The following is a 23,973-nucleotide window of genomic DNA, read 5'->3' as shown; positions in this document are numbered from 1 at the left end:
CGGCTCTGAAATTTCGGTCTCTCCTACACTGTATTTCTTTTGTGCGAACCTTTAAAAATCATTCTCTTCTCTTTCTCCTCTTTAAACCCTGCTTAATTTATGAGCCTTGGTTGTATATTTTGTGCTACAAGCTCACTGTCGATGCTGTTCATACATCTGGTGTCAATTCTCCATGCCATAACTATTGGTAATTTAATTATGGTACACTTATACTGTATCTTTACTGTTCAAACTTTTGCTATGTTGTGATGGTTAGACGATAAGAAAATCCACTAAAACTGAAGTATAATTTGTCCATTTTATTAATCTGGATACCAAAATGATATCAATGGTAAATTTATTAACTTGTTCAGACCAAAGACTGTTACATTGTAGTAAACTTATTTTTGTCATAACTGAAATTCTGAAATTCAATGCTGAGAGAAAACTTTGAACAGAGTTAAAAATAATACCGACATAGTTGTATTTCAGTGGAATTACTACTAACAGTAATCTCATATAGAACATTTGACAATTCACACAGAATCATATATTCATTACCACATGTACAGTTAGTGTAAACAAAGCAGGTGTATCGCAGGTACCTAATTAATAATGTGAACACTGTTTTGACTGGATCTGCTAAAAATAACTTTAATCTGCGTTAATTAAACAAATTACACAAAAAATAACTTTTCAATGTAAACTAAATACTGTTAGTGATGTACCACATACAAGTGCAATTTATTTTTCTGTCTCTATGTCTTACCTGTAGTAAACACTGACTTTTTTGTTTGAAAACTTGAATGTTTTTTTTTATTGGTGAAAAATTTGTTAATTCACACAGTCAGTTTGCTTAAACATATATTGTTAATGTGCAGAGAAACTATCTGGCATCTCCTGAGGCAAAACTTAAAGAAAAGGATTTTTTGAAAGAAAAAAAAACAGTTTAAAATTGATTAAGACCAAGGTGTTTTCTCTGGATTTGCAACATTGTCATAAATTATTGTTATAAAATATCAGTTACAACAAGGATATTTATTTTTCATTGAAGTAACAAGGATATGGAAATTGTGGCATAGAATGACATTCTTATCATTGCTGCCAAGTCATTTTGTTTGTGTTGGTTGTTACCTCTCAGGACTGTAGGATAATTAAAACGAAAATATCTTTATTAAATTTGTGCATCAGCCAAGTAAATACTATATCATTGCCACGTTGTCTTAAAAAATAATTCCCAAGACCAATAAATTGGCAAGCAGATTTTTTTATTAATACATTTACACAAAAACAAGACAGTACATAAACAATAGGCTACTTACAAAAAACTTGTATAGTTAAACCTCGATTATCTGGACTCGTTGGGACTAGGCTAAATAGTCCGGATAATCGAGAGTCCGGATAATCGAAAGTATGAATATTAATGAGCCAAAAAAGAAAACCAGGGCATCTGACAGGATTGTTTGCTAACTTGCGCATCCTCGGCATCTTGGCGCATTTTTCCGCATTAAAGAAAAAAAAAGTTGCTTCATAATAGTGATAAATCAGCTGTTAACCATACTCACAAACAAAAATTCCAAAGACATTGATCATTTTGAGTCAGTTTTTCTCCGAAAAAGGCGACGAAAACACGCTGATTCGTTCGCAAACAATTTTGAACCTCCAGGCGTTCCATGCGTCTTTTCATGATGGGCCTGGTGACTAGACGAGGTGCTTAGGTGCGGTGTCGACCGATTGAACTTTCTACGATGTTTTTCACTACATAGAAGGATTGCCTTGTAAACTTTAGTATAATTAATACAAGTAAGCAAAGACAGAAAGCAAATTTATTTGTGTGAATGTTTTTATGGCTAGTGGAAACTGAATAAGGAAGTTGTCTGCATGTATTAAATGTTGTTCGATTGGAAACTACACTTTAGAGGTTTTCCAATGTTTTTTGACTGGTAAACCTCCTGGAAATAACGTTTAAATCGTCGTAGAACTTACCGTAATTATTTGGTCTTGAATATGACTAATTAATATTCATGAAAAAATTGGGACCAGAGAAAGCAGTCCAGATTGAGAAATCCGGATAATTGAGATCCGGATAATCGAGGTTCAACTGTACAAAAAATCACATAGAAGATTACAATAGTGAGTACATTACAATACTGAGTACTACTTTCATTGCCATGTTGTTTAAAAAAAATAACTTCCAAGACCAAAAAAATTGCCAAGCAGACAGGTGATATCAAATCATATAATAACAAATCATATTTTTAAGGTAGTTCTGTCTAGATGTATCACACCAAAATGTTTAGAACAAATAGTATGTTGTACATGTACAGATGTGTGACAATTGGTAACACTGCATTAAAAGTTGAAATTGCCACACCTTTGATTTACATTGAAATTGAGACAAGAATGGATGACTAACCTTTGTCGCATGTCAATGGTAAACAAATACCTTTGTATTGCCTTTGACAGGGATTTGATACATGTCAAAGTTAGTAACAGATTTGACGTGAATCGAATGTACCTTAAGCGGGAGTCAAAGTCACATTTCATGGTACCTTTGTAACACCTATGATAAACGTTATTTAAAAGTGTACTTTCTTTCATCAAAATGCCTTGCCTTATTCAAATGCATGCCAAAGGTTTGGCAAAGATGGCCTTTACCACCTTTACCTCAAGTCGAAGGAAGGGTCAAGGCCGTTTTTTTGTGTAGTGTAATGAAAAACAATACAGTCCAACTGTAAATTTGATTATTTTGGATTCATTGGACTGGTAAAAGCAAACCAAAATCTAATTCCAATTCACCTAAGGGACCGGTCATTATTTATGTAGAGGGGGTTGGAAAGATCAAAATCTGTGCCCCCTCCCCTCCAGGCCATGTAAGTAGCAAGTGACCCCCCTTCTTTTTCATTTTACGTGATAACCCCCCCCCCCTCACCTCATATCTCCCTTTATATGCCTTAAGTAATTATTAATCATGTTACATACATCTTACAGCTGGATCAACACTTAGTCACAGCTTCTTTGCTTGATCTTTCCTCATAGGCATTTGATGAGTTATGTGTATGTAAAACCTCAATTCCTTAACTTTGGAAAAGTGATGTTTTACAATATCTTCATGGTGAAAATGTAAACATCAAAATAATCTTCATGATTTTCCTAAAGTGTAAAGAATACTTTTTTATAATGTTTTTTGCTTCTTGGGCTTTGCAGTGATATCATTTTGTAAAAGAAAAATTTCTAGTTAAAGCAGATAGATTGGATTCTTTATTTAATAAACTGAGATAAATGGAGTTTAGGGAAAAGATTTCTGTAAAAAATATAAGTGTAGTGGAGTTAAAAAAAGAAAACAAAGAAATAGCATAAAATGTAAAATATCACTGTTCACTGTTAACTGTTTTACCCACCTCAAACTGCTGATCCCCCTAAACTTCTTTATAAAATTTTTGCCCCCCTCTTGCCACTCTAAATACCTTGACCCCCCCCTTCTTTTTCCCTCCCCCCCTCTACATAAATATGACCGGTCCCTAATGATCAAAAATATGATATGAACATTAATGTGACAAAATCAGCGACTCTTACTGATAAAATTGATACAAAAACCTGTGATGGCTGTTACTTATTCAGCCATTAGAAATGGTTGTTTATAATTAAAGTTTTTTCTTTCTTTGTAATGACAGTTTGGTCATTATTATGTTTGTTTTGCTCCTTTTCACAGAGGAATCTATCATAGAAGCTGTAGATGTTAATGGAACAAGAGAATTAGAAACATTACCAGACAGCTTTGATGGTAGGTTCTGTTGTATGTATTGACAAGATTATCATAGACAAAGTACATGTACAGTGCTGTACATGAATTTTCAATCTCCAATCAACTTGACCTATTTGATGCATAAATTGATTAGTTTCTGGAGAAACTGTTGCGCTGCATTGACAAGCAAGGGAAACACTAAATTGAGGGGGGGGGGGGGGGGCGGCCCCCGGCCCCCCCCCCCCCCCGCCCCCCCCCCCAAGGGCCCCCCCCCAAAAAAAAAAAAGAGAGGGGGGGGGGGGGGGTGTGGAAAAAAAAAAGGCCCCCAAAAAAAAAACCCAAAACCCCGGGGAAAAACCCCAAAAAGAAATTTTAAACTTTAAAATCATTGCTGTTAAATACTTAACTTGCATTTAACTGCATTTAATATCAGCTTGAAGTGGATAAAGGTTAACAAACTGCCTTGGCAAATTTGGAAAATTGGATGCCTAAGTTTTGAATGTTAGCCTTTCAGTAGAGGAAAATGGCATGCTTTAGAAAAAAATTTACAGTTATAGAGAAAAGAGTTTAATGCAATGTTTGCTTTTTATTTACATAGAAAATACAACACAATTGGACAATCCTAGAGACAATGATTACTCCAACACAGATGATGTAAAGATTTTACAAGGTTAGCTGTTACTTGGAATTTGTGACATTTTGTGATGTTACTGTACCCCTGTGACACTGTATATCTTTGGTAACTATCGTCTTGTTTTTGTTTACAGTTCAAGTTGAAAAACTTCAAAGTGAAGTTGGAGATAAGGAGAAGATCCTGAATTCACTATTAGGTAATTTTTGTTGATTTAAATATTGAGTAATTATTCAAAGTTTCTAACCCTTTGACTTTCAAGAGCAGATAATATGTTATTTCTTCAATACAATTTCATTGCATTTTCAAGTTGGTAGGTGATGAGGAGAAATGAATGCAACTCCTGGAGACATTTTTCCATATACATGTACTTCACTTTCTCACAACTGACATGAAAATAATTGTATGGCAATCATCCAGAAGGATAAAATATTTTGAGCCCAGACAGAAAGGCTAAGCTCTGTACACTACAGTCATTGTTCAGTCACCTTTCAATGTCATGCCACAGACGCTAGTACATGTACCAACTACATAATTATTTGACCTCGGCATGCTAAACTTATTAATCATTACAGAAGAGTTGTAAGATGCAGTTTTACTTTGGTAGCCATTTTGTAAATATTTGTCAATAGTCTTATCATCACCCTTATGCTGTAACATCATCTGCTGCTTGGCAGACTAAACCAGCTTATCCTATCTAGCTAACTTAGCCTAGATTTAACAGTGTTGTGTTTATTGTCTCGACAGAGCAAATAGAGGAAACAAGACTGTTACATAAAGAAAGTCAAAGTGAAGTAGTGCTCTTGAAAGGTACACATGGTACCCTCATCCCTGTATGATATTACCGATTTAGATAAATAGACAAAACTACAAGTAATGTACATGTAAATATCTATCTGGCATGGTGACTCTTGCCTGTCTGTCTGACTCTGCCCTGTCAACACATGGAAAGGATTGGTGTAGTTTTATAGATTAGCATGAACAGGTCCACATCAGTCACCTGCTTCTTTCACTTTGTACATTTTTGATGTGACACTTGTACCAGAGTGCCAGAGTTCCAGAGAACTAATGATATGAAAATTGGGAAAATTGTAAAACAAACAGCAGTAGGTTTCAGATTATTTTCATTCATGTATCTGTAGATTAAAATACTTCTTACTTTATAGAAAAATTAGAGAAATCACGACAAGTTTCACTGGAAGACAAGGAGAAAATCCACTCACTTGAAGGTAAAAACAGAAGTGTTACCCTCAATACTGTTACCCTTACACTGCTGCTATGCCACCGTGATATCACACAGATACCACTTTCAGAAAACTATATTTGTAACCCCCTTTCATTCTCATGAAAACAAACTTAGTTGTTATTAGCAGAAATGTATTTACTTTCCAGTCAAACTGTTTAATACAAAACAGCACAACTCAGTCCTCTGGTCTTTCCTATCCCAGATCTCAAGTTCTTAGAAATGGTCGACTCGTGTGGAAATTTGGAGAGTTCATATACTAATTGCACCCTACATGTTCTTTAGCTACAAAGTGGTCTCCTTCCTTTTTCAGTGGTTTGACAGTAGTTGATTATTTTGTTTCAGAACAAGTAATGGAGTATCATCTCCAAGCCATAGATGAGTTGTCTATTCCAAATGATAGTGATGTTGATGATGGCGACCATCTTGATACAGCACTGCCTGTTACAAGTTAGTGTTATTTTACAATCCTGCACATCCATTAGTTAACCTAGCTGCTCTTAAATCATTATCTTCAAGTTGTTCATTTGCATCACTAGTGTACATGCTTGTTCAGCACGTCTTGATATTAACAGAGCATTACAAAACAGTGTTCTGATGTTGCAACTTTCGTCAACAGATCATACTGACCATGCAGTGAATAAGTTGGACACTAGGAGCTCTTCTGAGGAAATGGACCTCGTCAGGCGCCTACATGGTAAGATTTTAGGATGGTTATATCCAATACCAATCACCTGGGGTGGATACCCCTCTCATAAATGGACAGTGAGTAGTGGCCTTTGCACAATGTTTAACTGTTTCTCTTAGTAATTAAATTAAAACAAAATAAAATCCTGTAAAAGGTAGAAGATAACCCCCCCCCCCCCCCAACCCTCAATCCCCTAAATAAATACTTGTTGCTCTTGCTGATGTTACAAGTTGAAGGTTCTCAGATATTTGGCTCATCCTCGGTGTAAGAACCTGTGAAACTCACCAATGACGTAAAACAAAGAACGAACAAAACGACAAAGAGCGTCAAAACAATATTGAGCAGGAAAACAATAGCTCCAAAACAAAGAAAAATATCACAGGTTCTTAAACCGAGGTAAACCCAGATATTTTGTTTATTTTGTTAGATCGCATTTGTGAAGTGAAGACTATGGCTGAAGAAAGACACTTGATGATGATCAGGTGGTCTGGTGAGTAATTATGGAGGAATCCCTTCTGACCAAAAAAGTATATCATTATAAATTGATGGGCAACTGAACGGCTGCAAACTGTTAAAACCTACAGTGTAACTTCTAAAGCATGGTTATGCAGACCTGATAAATTTCTATTATTTTAGGGGGGGTTGTCGAAATAAAGGGGGGGCGGGGGTCAATAAAAAAAAGAGAAAAATATTTTTTTAAAAAAAAAAAAAAAAAGCAAAACAAAAAAAAAAAAAAAAAAAAAAAAAAAAACCCAAAAACCCGCACATTTTCACCCCAAAAAAAAAAAAGGGAGAAAAAAAATACGCGGATTTCCAATAAAGACAGCTGAGTTTCTACTAAAGTGAACATAAAAGGGTTCTTAAAATCTGGGGGAGGGGGGACAGGTGATGCTGTGCTCAAGTTTCCTAAATCGAGCTGGGTGAGATGCAAACCAACTTCCAAACTTTTTTAAGTTTAAAGATAATTCTTTCTTCCCAGGGTAGTTGAACAAGTGCAGGGTTGCCACAGGTCAGGATATGGTTAGGGAAAAAATAAATTCTTCAAGGTCAGGGAAAAGTTGGGATTTTGTTTTAAGTCAGGGACAATTGGAATATAACACCGCTGATTTCACATTTGTGGGGGGGAAAAAAAATAAGAGAAAAAATTTTTTTTTTGGAAGAGGGGTGGGGGGGCCCCATTTTTTATAAAATTTTAAAAAAAAATTGTTAAGGGGAATTTTATTTTTATAAGGGAAAAATGAGGGAATTTTGAAAATTTATGTTTGTGGCAACCCTGAAGAGTATAAGCTGCAAACACAGACGCCTCTCATCGCTGTAGATATTACATGTACTTTGAAGGTTTGAACAGTTTGCAGCTATTCAGCAAATGCAGCTCCCTCTTATCCCTCCCGCCCAGGAGTTATGAGAAGGTCTATAATAAATTATTGCACTCTAACTAGCGTAAAGACTAAAAAAAGTTACCGGTAGGAACAAATTATTTACTTCTAAGGATTAATTCTTTCTTTGATGTTAAGTAACTTTTGATCTCCAGCTGATGATGACGATGATGATGACAATGATGACGACGATGATGATGAAATAATTGCAAATAGCAACAGCAGTGAAAAACCTCACCAAGAGGGAAGTCCTGTCCGTAAGTGAATGAATCTTTGTCTTGCTTACAGCTCAAAACATGTCAAAACTGGATTACCATGGGAGCGGATCCAGGATTTTTCTTTTTTTGGGGGGGGGGGGGTGTGCACCCCCTGCACCTTCCCCCTAGATCCGCCCCTGTACCATCGAGCATTTCTTCACGTTGCAAAATTGACTTTAACCAGCGTGACGTACCTATTGTAGATAGCGTGACATGAGATTGTACGACAGTGTGATATAGGCTCTTTGAAGATTGTAAATGTGTACATAGAAAAGTGATCTATATCGTGAGCACTTAATGTGTCTTAAGGAGGCACTTAGCTTAGTCAAGTTTGTTCACTGTGTTTTAGATCACCCACGAAATGCAAGGCAATTATTGCAGGACAGTTTGCATAATGTACAAGATATCAAAGGTAACAGAGAACATTAAGAAACGTTCTGTTTTCCCATTTAACTTTGTTAAGTAGTTTTTAAGACGGAATCCACCAGGAAGTCGAGTAATATTTACTCAAGTTGGGCAAAAATCGAGTACCAGAATAATTTAAATCCTATTGCGTTATTTCCTGCCCTTAATAAAAGGTAAAGATGTAAGGAATTATCCTTTATAGCACCAACAACAATTTCTTGTCAGAGTCTGAGAAAATAAATTTCAAAGTTCACAAGCTATGGGTAAAATCTCACGTGTAGCCATTTTGTAAAATCGTCTTTAATGGAATTCAGTGGAACTTCGAAATTTGTTTTCGATGTTCGGTGTTGTTGAGAAAGATTTCTTTTGATAAGATATTTGAAGCAGTAACACAAAAGCTTGCAATAAGGTGTGAATAATTTTGGTACATAATTTCGATCAATAACTACTCGAAGTCTTGGCAGATTCCCTCTTAAACATTTTGCCAAAATCGTGAATGTTACTTATGTTGACTATTAATTATTTTTAGGGGAGTTCATTGAAATTGGCAGAATAATTGACAGTGAACATGAAGAGTCACAGCATGTGCAAGGTTTGTATATTCTTACTGTATATTACATCAGAAGGACATGTGCACAAACCGTGACGACACAGACCAATATTTCTATTATCTGTGACAATATCTCATCTTGATTCATGCTTAAAGTCATGTGTAACAGTTTCAAACTGTAGTCCCTTTGTGGATTTCACGTTGAAAAGATGTTGACGAAGTTGTTACTGAGTAAGACAATTATTATAATTATTTTTTCAGTTTTGTTTTCTGTTTGGATAAAGCCTTTTGCAATGCTTACTCTTGTTTTTTTGTAGGACAACTGAATGATACCCAGCAAGAACTCAAGGAAAACAACGAGCTTGTGGTGGAATTACAAGGTAATTTACACTTGAAGGTTTTCCTGCTTTACCGGCCTGGATGTTTTTTCAACTTTTTGCTAGGAAATTGTCTTAAGACAGATAAGCACCTTGAAATTTACATTGCACGGTACACATTGTCAGATAATTGTTTGGTGACAAAGTATTTGCCACAGGAGTGTTTGTTGAGAACTTTATTTTGTGTGTCGATGCGGATAAAATTTGAAGATGATCTGCAACAGTTCTTATCTGCGACCACTTTTGGATACACAGAAGTAACTTGACTTGTTTGACGGACGAAAGATGGCAGGTGTAACTCCAACTTAAACACGTTGAATTAATGCAACACTTCTTTCACCTTTGATTTCTAACAAGAAGAAGGGTGGTGATTAGCAATTTTTCTTTATTATCGTTTTTAACACTTCTGTGTATTGTGTTATTTTGTATTGCGTAACTGATCAAACTGACATAGCTTTTCCACTTCCTAACGGCGTTTTTGAACATAATTTACGTTGTAACAGCACCTCGCTATGTTTCTTTCGTCTTTGTCTTCTTCGGCAGAAAAGTCAATTCCGTCGGAAACCCATCGTCATATTCGGCAAATCTTCCTAAGAAATACCCGAAGATTTTCCGATCTTATACTCCAGGAATAGTGCAGACACGTCTAAAGTGGCTATGTCATGTTGCTTAGCAACGTCTTACGAAAACTGCAGGCTCAGGAATTGCTACCGAAAGTGGTACTCAGTCCCCCGACAACCTGTTCTCAAATTTTCTCTAACGAGAAAGTGAAAGACTTAGTAACACGCTACATCCACGCACTAAAGTAAATATCACAATATTATTTTGTTTATTTCGTTTATTTATTTTAAACCAGCATTTTCATTTCATCTAATTTCAGAGGAGCTGAAAAATGCCCAGTCCTATACAAAAGACTTCAAACAGCAAATTTTAGATCTGAGAGGTACAATTCAACCGCCATGCCACTGTTATGTTACTGCACACGTTTGCACTGCGTTAACGACATTTTACGTTCAAATCTTGTCTTATATTTAACACTTTGTAATATGCTTCTTTTTGTGTTTCATTTCGTCTGCCCTTTTGTATAACTCATGTACGTTTAGCTGCTATCTTACGATTTTGAAATCAGATCCGTTTTGAAGTTGTTCTGTAGTCATTTGCTCATACAGGCCTACTCTGGGACCCAAGATCTCCCAAAGTCGCCCAAAATCGCCCGTAACTTTGGACAAAATAAGCTAAAATCGCTTAAAGTCGCCTTATGTCGCCCAAAGTTACGGCGACTTTGGGTCCCAGAGTAGGCCTTCATACGAAAATCATTCTTGTTCTGTTTTTATTACAGATAAATTACTGGAAGAGCAAGAGACTACCCGCAAGAAAGAGGAATTTGTAGCCCAGTTAAAAAGTAAGTTGAACGAAAGTATTAACAAATACTAGAGAACTTAGTGTCCCAAAAGGAGGTCTTTATTGGAGCTGTCATGCAGTGCTTCGCGTTGCGTGACTAAATAGAAGCCTTGCGTGACCAAAATAACGGCTGCATACATGGTCTGTGATAGTAAGATATGACCCCGCTTACCTCCAGATGAATTATTTAGACCGTTTCATTAAACGATTTGATTTTTTTGGTAGGAGAGCTGAATGAATTGATTCATGAGAAAGATCTTCTGGCGTTGGAAAAGAAATGTGAACACCACGCCACTGAAACCGCCATGAACAACGCTCGTGAGATGCAAAAACAGGCGGCCAAGAGTGCAAAGGATGCTGGCAAAAATAAAGGTAGGAGTGTTTTACAACGTTGTATTAAACGATTTCGAACAAATAAGACTGCAGCCATCCTAAGCTTGTAATTCTACTGGTCTTTTAGTGAAGCAGTTGCTATTGTTTTTTTAGGCAAGGTGCTTTGTTACTGTTGTGTATTGATCCCCATTCTTTTTTTTTATTGCAGTGGAGTTAAGTGCAGTCACAGAGGACAATCGCGTGCTTAAACAAAGAATACAGACCCTGGAAAGCGAGCTGAAAAAGTGAGCACACCGAACAGTTTTATTACTTCCAATTCCTTGACACTGAATTTAAAGGCCTTGATCCTTAAATTCCTTTCCTATTTAATCAGTCATGTTTTTAAAGAGGTGACTAGTCACTCATTATCTTGAAATTGGGAGGGAGGTTCATTCACCCTGGATTGACCATGGACTAAGGGACTCCCCAAGGCGCAGGATCCCACTGATTCCACTGAACAAGGGACTTATTCCTCCGGTTAAACGGATGTGTACTGTATTGCCTTAAATCTACTTTTTTAGTTATTTCTTCATTCGTCTTATCCTATACTTTTTCCCTGTTCCTCCAGATATCGGAGAGAAAACAACCGCTTGTCTTCCGACCAGTCTCGGCTCCAGGCCACCTACCGTGAGATCGAAAACCAGAGCAAATTTCTAAGTGAAAAAATCATGCGACAACAGGTTTGTAAATGCTTCAAACTACATATCACTACAAGAGTTAAGTCCTGGCCAAACAGCAACGCAAGTGGACGCAAGTTTTCAACTTGCGTCTCTGTTTGGCCAGGACTTGCGTGTACTTGCGATTACTTGCTCTCACTTTGGTCGAGATAAAATTTGCACGCAAGTCAACGCAAGTATTTCATCGTTTGGCCACCCAACACAAGTCAACACAAGTCTTGCTTTTTTCAAGTACTGAATTGCAGCGCGCGCAGTAGCATTGAATGGCTTTTTTGACAACTTGCGTGCACTTGCAAGTCCTTTTGGCCTGCAAACGCAAGTTTGTACGCAAGTTCAACTTGCGTCCACTCGCGTTGCCGTTTGGCCAGGACTTTATATATCAATTATATGCGTCAGACAGCGCAGGTAGTTTAGGGTCAGCTTTCTTACTAGCGGCTGTTTTGTGTGTGTGTTCGTTACAGACAACGCTTCAAGGCAAGATCGAGAGGGAAATTACCGAGAAAAAACTCACCGAAGATCAGGTAAACAGGCTGTGTTATTAAGGTGTCTCTTTGTTCTCGCTGGCGCAGAATTGACAGGAAGTTAGCCGTTTTCTAAAGACCATTGTAGGACCGACACTGAAGCAAATAAACCTGACCGGTCACAACAAACATAAATCTAATGAACCAATCAGAACTCAAAGCGAAAACATACACCCTGCACCGAGCGCGGAAAAAATAAAAACGGGGTGTCGGGGAGATAATGAAGCGGCTGAAACGCGAGAAAACATCTAACCGCTGCCCAGTGAGGTAAAATTATTAAAAAATATTATTAAAATTAATATGCAACGGCTGTTAAGCGCGGGAAACACGTGTGAGGCAAATCACGATTAGTTTCGCTTTTCCTGATTGGTAACCGTTGGCCAACAAAGGAACATTTTGGTCCCCGTTCGCCAGCTCTTGGACTTTTGCGAATTCACCGTAACCAGGGAATTAAACCTATAGCAAAATACTCTGGAAATGTGAGTGTGGTTCTGCTCTATCATTTAGCCACGTTGCTTTTAAGTTTTTTTATTTTAACATTATAATTCGTCCTTTGTTCTCCAGGCTTGTGCTCTTGAGGAACGACTTCATCAAACTGAAGTTGAACTTAAGAAAAATCAAGAAGAAGCTCAAAAGAATATACAACAACTAAATGATGCGAATTCTCAACTGGTGAGTTTTGCTTTGCTTTCGATCCTTACACACGTGAACGTGGTTTGTCGAAAATGGGCTTGAAACGTCCACTACGGCTCAGCCGCTGTGGTGGGTATTTCCTCAAAACTGTAATAAATGGCTGTTGTTAAGACCCGGACAAAGCGAGGATGAGAGTTGACTCTCGTGAGAGTTTTTGTCAATTCTCATCGACGATCATCAACTCGGGCCAAACGAGAGAAAACTCTCATCGACTCTCATGAAAAATTTGAACACGTTCAAAGTCGATGAGAGCGCATGAGAGCGCACGAGAGTCGATGCCAAACGAGAGTGAGAGTTTGAACTCTCATTAACTCTCATCCTCGTTTGGCCCAGGCTTAAAAGCAAACGAGACAAACTTGAAGTTGCTTTTGTTTTCAAGTTCGTCCTCACCATCGTTAGTCATCCTCACTTCCTGCATTAGCCTAATGCCAGAAGGTGATGAAACTTAGCTACTTGTCAACTTGAAGTTAACAAAGGTAAATAAAGCAACATAGTGATTTTGGAAAGCTGCGGTTTTGTGCGTTAGCCCTAATTCACCACTTCGGCTTTAGATTTCACGTGTAGTGTCACGCAGTGTCACGTGACTTTTTTGGTAAACAAAGACCGAAAGTTCGGACATCTGCCGAACATACTTGTGTAGCGGGTAGTGTACAAGCAGAATGGCCACGACTAAAATATGTGCTTATTGTGCTTGTAAAAACGATTCCCGATATCCTGAATCCTGGGTAAGAAACCTTAACGGCGATTAAGTCAAGTTCTTCCATTTTTCCGGCGCAACTAGACAGAACGAGAGAAGGAAAAAGTAGACAAGGGCATGCCATGGCGATTTGATACTCGTTCGTATGTGTACAAAGGATAGTTAGTTTGTAGTCTACATTTTGTCGGTGGAAATGGTCAAACAAAGAGTGATTCTGTTCCTTTATCTGTTGTTGGCTGGTAAAGAAAGAGTGAGTTCGTCTATTTATGCTTTATGACAGTGTCGTTTGAATTTATACCGCGCCATGCCATGGTGTCGCGACTCAATCGTAAACGAAGAATCCCGATAACTCGAACCTTCAAGGGAAATCAAAAAAGGTTCGAGATATCGGAAGTTCGAGTTATCGAGGGTAAAATTAGTAAGAAAATGACCTGAAGGGAAATCAAAAAAGGTTCGAGTTAGCGGGAGTTCGAGAACGAGACAAAAATAAAAGCAAGAAAATTTACCTTGAACGATCAGTGGCTAAAACCCTGTTGATCATGATGTTTATGCACAACTCTTATTATTTTTTCACGGTCGTAATTGATTCAGTGACTGCGAAGAAAACAACGTTTTTCAAGCGAACGTAGTGAAAACAACAGCAATAGAACGCGGATTGAATATGATAATTTATCGGCCGCGATTGCATATAAAAGGGTCGGCATTTACGCATTCATTTAGAAAGTTCGAAGACAAGCTTTTTAAAAATTTGGTTGAATGACTTTCATTGATGGATTGTCAACGAACGGTAAAAAATAATTTACAAAGAGTATATTAAAACACGACATCAACAGACGACGGGTTGAAAATTATATTTTTATCGCTGTGATTTATGACATAAAAGCGACGGCATTTACGCATTCGTTAGAAGTTTTAGACGGTACAAAGGTTAGCTTTGAATTTGCTTGACGAATTTCACTGACGGAATGTCAAGAAATGGTAAAAAATAATTTTACGAGTAACTTAAACAACATCAGCAATGGCCGTGCGTTGAAAATTATATCTTTATCGCTGCGATCGATGACATTAAACGGACGAACTTACCCTTTCTTTACTAGCAACAGCAGTTATAGGTTTAGGATCTCTCTTTTGCTGGAGCATTTCCACCGACAAAATGTAGAGTACAAATTTATTTAACTATCCTTTGTACACATACGAACGAGTATCAAATCGCCATGGCATGCCCTTGTCCACTTTTTACCTTCTCTCGTTCTGTCTAGTTGCGCCAGAAAAATGGAAGAACTTGACTTAATCGCCGTTAGGGTTTCTTACCCAGTATTCAGGATATCGGGAATTGTTTTTACAGGCAAAATAAGCACATCTTTTAGTGGTGGCCATTCTACTTGTACACTACCCACTACCCACTATAAAGAATGTTCGGCAGATGTCCGAACTTTCGGTCTTTGTTTACCAAAAAAGTCACGTGACACTGCGTGACACTACACGTGAAAGTCTAAAGCCGAAGTGGTGAACTCGCAGCTCACCGCGGTTCTGAACATAGTAGCAACTTATTTCTGAACGAGAGTTTTCTTTTGTTTTTCAGTGGACGTACATCATGGCTGGGATAGTTGCATTTTTAGCGTTCATTGTGGCGTACGCTCTTGATCTTATTGAACTTCACCCCGGTGGGAGAGCTCGTGGTCTTTGGAGTTAACGAATGTTTCTTCTAGTTAGCCTTCACTTTGCACTCCGGGGACCGAGACGTTAAATTCTTTAAAGGACAGAATCGAGAGGAATCGCTAATTCGTTCAAATTCAGAAGGCAGATTTCTATTTACAAAAGAATTTGCAGCACATTTTCCCGACAAAAGTGTGTATAAATGAAAATTAGTTCGATGCCCATTTTATTTGATATTTGTTCTCCTGTGAAGCAAAACAAAGCGTTTTATACTACAAAGGAATTACATGGTTTTGAAATACATATTGGGTTATATATATTATTTTTGGTCTTCATCTGTAGGGGTTGTTATACCAGCGAGGATACCATTCATAAACGTGATTGAGCACAACAAAAAATGTTCTTGTAATTTATCTGTGCTTATATATATGTTTCAAGAGCAGTTTCTTTAGAAAGCTAATCCACTTCCTTTCCACTAAGATCAATTGTGTGAGGGACCGCTGGAAAGGCTTTCCCTCCTCCCTGACTTCCACTCTCCTCCCCCCCCCATTACCATTTTTCTTCCTTTCGCTCCCTTCCCCCGCCACCTTCATTTTGTTTTCCTAGCATACCGACTTTTTTTTACTTTTTACAAGTCAATATGGAAATTTATTCTTGTAGTTACTCTCAATTGAAAGTTTTTATGAAACAGAATATTTACAAAAATCTATCAATCATGAAAGTTTGTCATTACTATTGTTTTGTATGAACTAGTTAAGAAAGCCTTAATTTCCAGATTTCCAATTCACACATTTAGTTTGTTTTGTCATTATCTCTAATACCCTCTTCTTGCGATCAGAGATTTATAATTTTGTATTTCAGCAATTTCCAGGTAGTTATGGGTACGTTGATCTGCTTTATAGTGGCCATTTTGCGGCGCTTTATTTGTTATTGTAGCAGTCAGGTTATTCAAGCGTTGTACATACGGTCATGAGTTCTATTTATGACTATAATTGTGATCGATTTCGAATTAAAACCACTGCTTGCTTGGGCAAATTACAACATGGCTTTTGTCTTTTCTGACTGCTTTTATTATTAAGGTAGCTGCCTCTCCCCTTCCCTCCCCTTAGCCTGCGTCACAGCCGGACGTGAAAAAAAAAATCCACAAAACCTCGGTTTTGAACGTAACCAGGGTTTAGTTCGTCTGCAACGCAGGCTACCCTCCCCTCCCCTGAGGCTCTAAAGGAGACTAAAAGGGTATCCATGGTGAGAGTATGCTCGTGCAAGGAGCAAATGGACAGAAAAGCGCCTGCACCATTTCCCAATGGATTTTTTAAAAACAGATTTTCCTCTTCCCAGTCTCCTTCACAACCTCTGCGGAGAAACTTGATTCCGAGGCTCAGCCTCGATCTGATTTCTTTTTCTTCGTTACTCAAAGCCGCAGAGTAAAGGTTTAATTTTTATTACATCAAAAAATGCTTAAAATATCTTCGCTTTCTCACTCTAGTTCTTTCGTCAATAATGTTCAGTCTGAAACGACAGACACGACAAAAAGAATCTGTTACCCAGCGAGGGTATGGTAAAAACTCGTGCATGAACATTATCGAGTCTTGGGCGATTGGAAATTTCTGGATAGTGTTTGTTCTATAAGGGAGTTATTCATTGTTTCAGTTCATCGGAGCAATAACTCGCCTTCCATGCATATAACCAGAACGATAATCAAAATGCCGCATCAATTAAAGCTGAGCAGTCAAACAAATGATTCTGGTAGATACCTAAGTCCCTTTTGGCTAGAGTAACGCGGGCTACGATTTGGTGTGCTGAAAACCGGCGTAAAATAATCCCTTTGTTGCAAAAGATCAAACCCTGCCTCTAGGAACCCGTTGTGATGGCATGTACACACAGGCGAAGTGTCCACAAAACTGTAACTATAGGGGTGGTCCGGTGTATCGGACAGGGGTTTATCTTCCAATAAAATCCCTTCATCCAGGTAGTTAAATTGATAGTGTTGTCTGGAGCACGGCATTTTCTTCTTTCTTCTCCTGCGCGTGCGTGGTGTTGCGTTGGCGCTGACCGCAGTGGACTCCACGCTCCCCACTGTGGAAGTATCCAAATCTAATCCGCCGTTGAGTTTGCCCAGGGATAGTGCCTTTCCGTTACTTATACCTCCCCTGTTGGGATATTTGTTAGCTTTAGCGTTCTCTTGAATGATCTGCACATCTATGACGCTAAATGAAGAAAGAAAAAAATGCGCAACGTTACTTTGTGAAAATAGTAGCAAAGTCGAATCATGATTGGCTCACAATGAGAGGTATTAGATGAACTGAAATGGTTTCCTTGCGGTCGGTTTTTTTGGACCTAAACGCAGTCTCGCTAAGTTTGAACCTGCTCAAATTGACGATGAGATTTCCCAGATTTGTCAGACCTGAATATGAACTCTTGCGTACTCGCGCGTCAGTGATAGGTCGATGAGAGTTAAAGAAAACTCGCAACTCTTGTTGTCCCTCAGCCTCGTCCCAAGACGTCCTCAGCTCAAGAGATTCTGGGCTCTATCGGATACCACTCCCGACCCAAGCTTTGCGCGGTCACCAAAACAAGAGTGAACGCCTAGGGACTAGACTGTTCGTTCCTCTTTCTCGTTTGATTCATAAGTTGTCATGCAGTGTAGCAGAATTAAGAACATGGACTTACCTTCGGAGATGATTGTCATATACTAGGAACACAATGGCGGCAAGCCACAGCAACAGAAACAAAAGAGGAAGAAGAATCAAACAGATTGCTTCATTACTCGAGACCTGCGCAAAAGGAAAAGCCGGTAAGAAAATTACACAAACATGGGCAACCCAACCGTTAATGGAGACGTCACGCAACGCTTTTTCTTTCAACCTGTCACCAGCATTGCGTGATGATCCAAAAAAACGGCTGTGACGGAGACTATAAAAAATTAATTTAGTTTTAATAATATCAGACCTGCAAGGTTTCCTTTCCTCGTTAGCCATCGAGAACGAGATTGGATTCTGGGGGGGGGGGGGGGGGGTAAGGTAGGCGTTTCTAACAAATACGACCTCTCACCTTGAGAATGCGGGCGACGTCCTCCGTATTGTCAGGATCATAATAACATGAGAATGTCTTGTTAACCTGAAAAATAAAAGTAACAGAGCAATTAATAAATGACAGATTTTCTTATACTAAAAAAACTTGGCGGTTAGAGGCCAATTACTTCGGAGACAAATATGCTACTTTGCGGGGAGGGGAAGGAAGCAGTGAAATGCAAGGCCTCTTCGGCGGTACCTCCGTAATTTTCACAAGCCCACGTTTTCACGACCGCAATAAGCCCGCGCCTTTTTGATCTGATTGGCCTGCAGAGCAACAATGAGCTAACGATTTCAAACTTATAAACTTCTTCACCGCAAATTTCGGCCAACACTACTACTTTTTCCAGGTCGGATTCAGTTTTGTATCGGAGTGTTTACCATTCCATACAGCTCCATATAGGTTCCCACGCAGTCTGCAGCCGACAAGTCAGAATTCCAAGCACATGAGCTGTATCTTCCAAAAAGGTCACTGTTACCAAATGTAACTGAGCACTGAAAAAATAAAGAAGAATAACATGTCATCCACAGGAACTCCAACGGTTTGACTTGACGGTTTGTCAGTTCTAGCTCAACAAATGACAGAAAGCCATTAGGAAGCCCCCCCCCCCCCTCACTGTGACTAAAGATGGCGAGAATGGAAATGGATTCTCGTGGAAGGACGCTCTCAGTGGTCAATGACTCATCTTTCTAATTTTTAGAACTATTGTTGGAATTCCTTTAATAACTTCTTTTAATATAGCAAAAAGTATTCATATGGATTTATTACAATTCTAGACGAACACAAATTTCTCCAACCTTTTCACAATGAGCCAAAGCTTGTTCGTTTTCCATGAGAACTGCCTCAAACTCTGTTGTTTGGTTAACATCGTAGGTCACCTATAGAGATCAACTCATAGTTATCAATTGTAAAGCTGAGCTGTATTAATATACCTTGTAGAGTGCGCAAAACGGCAGATAAAAATCGTCAGAACTGGTCATGTTTTTCAGCCAATGCATTCCGGACACTAGCTAGCCGGCCGGATCTAAGCCAGTTGCTCAATAAGGAACAGCGGACTTGTAGAACAACAGAACACATAGTGTTCAGTACTAAGTTGCCGATTCAGCCGGTTTTATTTCTTCTTGCCTCAGTTTGAGCAGAAAAAAAGACAGCTCTGTTTTTTTTTCATTTTCGTGAAGTGGCGCGCGCGAGGGAAAAAGTTAATTCTCTCAGGCGAACCGCCAAAACTTGCCTTGCACCTCCCTGCACAGGCTAGGTTGTTGCGAGAAGTCGTCATTTAATTACGAAAACATATCACAATTCACAAATCAATCTAAATCCTCAGCTGGCCTGAGATAACAGATGTCACTTTCACTGGGAATAGTCAGTGACATCTCCTATCTCAAGCTAATCTGCAATCAGGCGTTCTTTTTTTCGCGGCGGGAGGAAAGAGAAAAAGGAACAGCTGATAAATTTTTTCCGTAAAAAAAGAACGCCTGCTCGCAGGTTATTCTCAAGCAAGACTGCTGCCTCAGGCTATTCAGAAGTCCACGCTTTCAGGGGATAAATTTCCTATTAGGAGAATATATTTATGTACGAGCACATTACATAATCACCACTTTGTAACTTGCTACAACTACTTACAAAGATTTTGATGCAAGGTTGATATTTATTCGTCCTGTGACTGCAAGACCCTTCTTCTAAAACCTCAACGCGATTCACTCGGCACTCCGTGGAAACCAAACCCCTTCCTGTGTTTTAAAGAAACAAAATATATACACCAAATGTATGTCACAAACGAGCAATTACCCCTGAACGTAGTTACCCTCCCCTCCCTCAATTCCCGGTGAGTAAACTCATACCCCATCGTCGCTTCCCGTAGGTCTTATGCCACCATATGGGAAAACCATTATGGGGATTAATGGTTTGCAATGCAGAGAATATCGAACTGTCCAGACAACGTGTTTCGACCCGGCTAATAAATGTCGTGAGAGAGTGCCCTTTAGCTCCTTGGCATCGTTACAAATAAGAGGATTTGAGCGCCAGCACGCAAGCTGGGTCAGGCCGTTTAGCATCGCTCCCCTAGTCTAAGGGTTATATTATATATTATATTTGAAAGCTCGTATATTCAATATTGCCCCAAGCAAAGTACTATAAAAGTACTTCATAAATAGATCAGATTACAGCTTCAGTTTCGAAACGTTTAGCCAATGTTTAGAGGGTCTTTAGGTGAAAGCATTTATAATTTTGTTCATTGTTTGATATATGTATTGAAATGGTTTCCTTTGTGGTGAAACTGTAATTGGACTTCGATTTAAAAATTGTGCATTTTAAACTCTCAAGTGGATACCCTCAAGAGAGTGTACAGTTTTATAACTCAACTAATTGACTGTCCTATTGTTTTACGATCTTCTTCGATCAGATCTGCAAAACAGCACGCTTTTTCTCGCTACGGAAATGACACACAACAAAAACCCAATTTATGAACAGACTCGCAGAGGTTAAATGTACTGAATAGCGGATACTGAACGGAAATTGCACTGAGAATAGGGTCAGAATAGCTAGTGAAAACGGAAAGTTTCAGATAAAAGGAAAACACTGAACTAATCCCGTGGTAAATACAAGGTGAAGAGTCTATGCGAGATGTAAGTTTACATAGCTTTCATTATAACTTGCTTATTTCCTTGCAAATTGCGAAAATGTTTACGATGCTGAAATCGACAAGCTGACAATGACAAACACGCGCACACGCTAAACACACAACACTCCACGATATTCAACACTTACCTTGGATATACGGCTGTACAACGTAGATTCCTATCAATATAAGTAGAATAAAGACTATAATAACACATGGAAGGCAGAAACACAGCGGACATCGCAGCTTGTCGGCGATATTTTCGCGTAAGAGTTCATGTTTGCTCGATCTCGCCCGCCGCTCCGTTCGAATATCGGCCTTCTCCCATTTGGATAGTTTTGGTTGTGGTTCGGGTACTTTATCAGGTCGTACAAAGCTCGCCATTTGCGCGATCACCGTGTTACCAACGCCGTGGCCTTAACTCTTTGATTCCATGCCCAAAAAAACTACGGTAAACATTTAGAAATTAGGTATTCATTTATGAGCGATCTGTCACTTGTAAAGCGCTGGCGGTTTACGAGGTACTTGAGATAACAAAAGCTTCCACACAAACATTTGATTGGTGAACGGTCTAATTATTAATCACGTATCACAAATGCAAATTTTAGTCAGTAATTGAAATTAAAATTTAAATGAAGTCACGCTTTTGTTCAGGGCCGTTTCATGTTGTTAGCACCTTCATCAGATAGAATGCTTTTACGCTATTACTGTACTTTTGTACTTTCTAACCAAATATAAAGAAATATTAATAATTAAACTGCGTATTATAGGGCTCCGAAGCCGATGATAATGCTGAATTCTTTCATTCAGTTTATTGAAGTCCGTTTACCAAAATTAATTAAAATTCAATTAGTTAATTTACTTGCAAAAATTAAAACATTCAGGAGTCTCATGATCGTCCCCAGGGTCCTCGATCAAGACAGGCTCCCCCAGTGGGTTATAGTGCGGTAAAAATCGTAAAGCCGAGCGAGAAGATTTCGTTTCACTACTGGGTTCCAGAAGTTTTTCTTGCGCGGCTTCCGGTGTCGGTCGATGGTCATGTCTCTATATATTAGAGTGAATTCGTGTAACCCGTTTTTTATATGTTAATGAGTCGTATAATATTCTAATGTTCGTGTACAATAAAACAATACACGAGTGGTCAGAAAACCTCAAAGATATCACTTTAATAGTTATACAGAAAATAAGTATAAACAGGACGTGTCTTTCTTTAAGCACTTCAAGAACATGTTCAACCTAAATCGAAAATTAGCGGTCTGGTTCAAATCACGCAGGATTTAGTCATTTCACATTGTTGTTTTTCAGAAGATGGGAAAGAAATTTGCCAAGAGTAATAGAACACGTGCACGGCTATTTTCCTGCTCATTAAACCTTTTGTTTGCTAAACAAAAGTTGTTTGTCATCGTGATTTGCTAAAGCTCCCCATTGGATTGCTCGCGCAGAATTGTGTTACAGTCAAGTTTAATTTGTTTTTCTTTACGGGATGTTGAATATAAAATGTTTGTCTAAAATCGCAAGACAATTCAAGGCATGATAAATTTTAAGCCCCGTTATCTGTTTTGGTTTTTTACATATTGGTAAATGCTTGAATTTTAACCTGACTTCCACATGCAAATAATTACGATTTGTCCGCAATTTTCTGTTTTCCTGTACAGCTCATTTAAATATTACACGGCGCATTTGCATATAAAAAACGGGTTACACGAATTCACTCTATTGGCCGCCGAAGAAAAATCTGCCGCGCGCGAGAAAAATATCTTCTGGTACCCGGGGAAGTGTTTCACAAGCTAGTCAGGCTGATATAGTCACACGATAGGGAATGATAAGTAGGGAGGGCATGATCTCAGGTTATAGGTCAGGTAAATAAATATGGAAATTGACAGAACTAGATTTTTACAGGGCTTGAGCTTGAACGGTGTCTTACATAGCTCTAGCTTTGATCCTGGAGTCCAAAAATCCCCAAGTACTGCCCTTGTGATATTTCATATGATAAAAATGCGCGCTACTCCCTCTTTTACCATTCAATCTTAACAATACATGTCCTTAAACTGAAGACATTTTTATCTGTCTTTTTTGTTCCTTTGCACTCCTTTTTGCGCCACAACTATCGAAGCATTTCCAAAAGGGTCGTTTTTGAAATATTAAAATTCTTGATTTCATTTCCTTTATTCTTCTGAGCCTCGGTGTGAAGTTAGAATTTTAATATTTCAAAATAGGCTATTGTGTCCATACTGAAAACGAGTGCAAAAATGTGGATCGTTCTCAAAACAATAGACAACTGGACACAACAATTCCCCAAGCTCAGAAAAACGACAAGGAATCCAAAGAAGGCGTGGCACACTGAAAAATGTAGCAGAAGAAAGCATGCAATGAATAAAATATGTGACGTATCGTTAGCTGATTGGTCTAATCTTATTTTCCATATTCATATCCACGCAGGTCCGAGGTGTTTGTTTGTCAGTCAGAGAAGTTCGCGGAAGGGGTAAGACGTGAAGCGCTCCCTTCTTCACGAGAAGAAACTCTGGAGAAGAAATGTAGGCCTTTGGGGGAACGTAGCTCCACATTGTTTGAATCTACGGTAAGTTTCTATTTCTTGGCATTTTAGTTGAAATTAGAGCGAAGTATTCTTACAAATATCTCTCCAAATCTCACCACGTGCGCTTCCAACTCGGTTTACGTTTCATGTCGAAGCTCTTGTAAAACGCCTCATGGCTTTAGCAAACACTATTTTACTTTAAACAGAATAACGCAGATCATTCCAGGCGCTATAAAACTGTTGGTGTTGTTTCGCTACATTGGTAAAAACAGAATTGTACCTTTATTCGCGATAAGTGCGCGATTTCTGTGACCGCGAAATTCAGATTGGTAACTGTGGGTTTAACTGCAAAATGCTAAACGTTCGTTCTATTCTGTGAAATAATTTGTACTACTTTTTGAACTTTTTTGGTCATTCCGATTAGTTTTAAGATGATAAATATTACCGCACTAAGAAACCGGGATAAAATTTACTAGTTTA

General features: G+C 38.5%; 2 protein-coding genes across 4 annotated transcripts in view; one reads left to right on the top strand and one right to left on the bottom strand.

The window, feature by feature from the left end:
• The window catches only part of LOC144667143 (uncharacterized), a 32,781-nt gene extending 16,472 nt beyond the window's left edge, over positions 1–16,309 (top strand). Inside the window, exons 15-34 of one of the 3 annotated variants that reach the window (XM_078528535.1) lie at positions 3,692–3,763; positions 4,323–4,394; positions 4,492–4,554; positions 5,103–5,165; positions 5,522–5,584; positions 5,944–6,048; positions 6,218–6,295; positions 6,714–6,776; positions 7,818–7,919; positions 8,269–8,331; positions 8,854–8,916; positions 9,192–9,254; positions 10,132–10,194; positions 10,591–10,653; positions 10,878–11,024; positions 11,194–11,269; positions 11,593–11,704; positions 12,163–12,222; positions 12,787–12,894; positions 15,195–16,309. In XM_078528535.1, coding sequence (XP_078384661.1) covers positions 3,692–3,763; positions 4,323–4,394; positions 4,492–4,554; positions 5,103–5,165; positions 5,522–5,584; positions 5,944–6,048; positions 6,218–6,295; positions 6,714–6,776; positions 7,818–7,919; positions 8,269–8,331; positions 8,854–8,916; positions 9,192–9,254; positions 10,132–10,194; positions 10,591–10,653; positions 10,878–11,024; positions 11,194–11,269; positions 11,593–11,704; positions 12,163–12,222; positions 12,787–12,894; positions 15,195–15,305 — 1,610 coding nt within the window. In that variant the 3' untranslated portion in view covers positions 15,306–16,309. The remainder of the gene's footprint in view (positions 1–3,691; positions 3,764–4,322; positions 4,395–4,491; positions 4,555–5,102; positions 5,166–5,521; positions 5,585–5,943; positions 6,049–6,217; positions 6,296–6,713; positions 6,777–7,817; positions 7,920–8,268; positions 8,332–8,853; positions 8,917–9,191; positions 9,255–10,131; positions 10,195–10,590; positions 10,654–10,877; positions 11,025–11,193; positions 11,270–11,592; positions 11,705–12,162; positions 12,223–12,786; positions 12,895–15,194) is intronic. The other 2 variants (XM_078528532.1, XM_078528534.1) reach the window with 2 other exon arrangements.
• A 386-nt stretch (positions 16,310–16,695) lies between these two features.
• Positions 16,696–21,490, bottom strand: LOC144628156 (uncharacterized). Its single transcript, XM_078486218.1, has 7 exons — positions 21,107–21,490; positions 19,964–20,070; positions 19,138–19,218; positions 18,721–18,834; positions 18,320–18,385; positions 17,939–18,042; positions 16,696–17,475 (listed from the first exon to the last, which is right to left on the bottom strand). Exons 1-7 carry the CDS (start codon positions 21,339–21,341, stop codon positions 16,998–17,000), a joined length of 1,185 nt encoding a protein of 394 aa, XP_078342344.1. The 5' UTR covers positions 21,342–21,490; the 3' UTR covers positions 16,696–16,997.
• Between the last annotated feature and the right edge of the window lie 2,483 nt (positions 21,491–23,973).

This window comes from Oculina patagonica, chromosome 10, assembly GCF_052425735.1.
Source record: "Oculina patagonica isolate OP01 chromosome 10, crgOcupat, whole genome shotgun sequence".
Classification (NCBI taxonomy): Eukaryota; Metazoa; Cnidaria; class Anthozoa; order Scleractinia; family Oculinidae; genus Oculina; species Oculina patagonica.
This window is presented reverse-complemented; position numbering and strand designations above follow the sequence as displayed.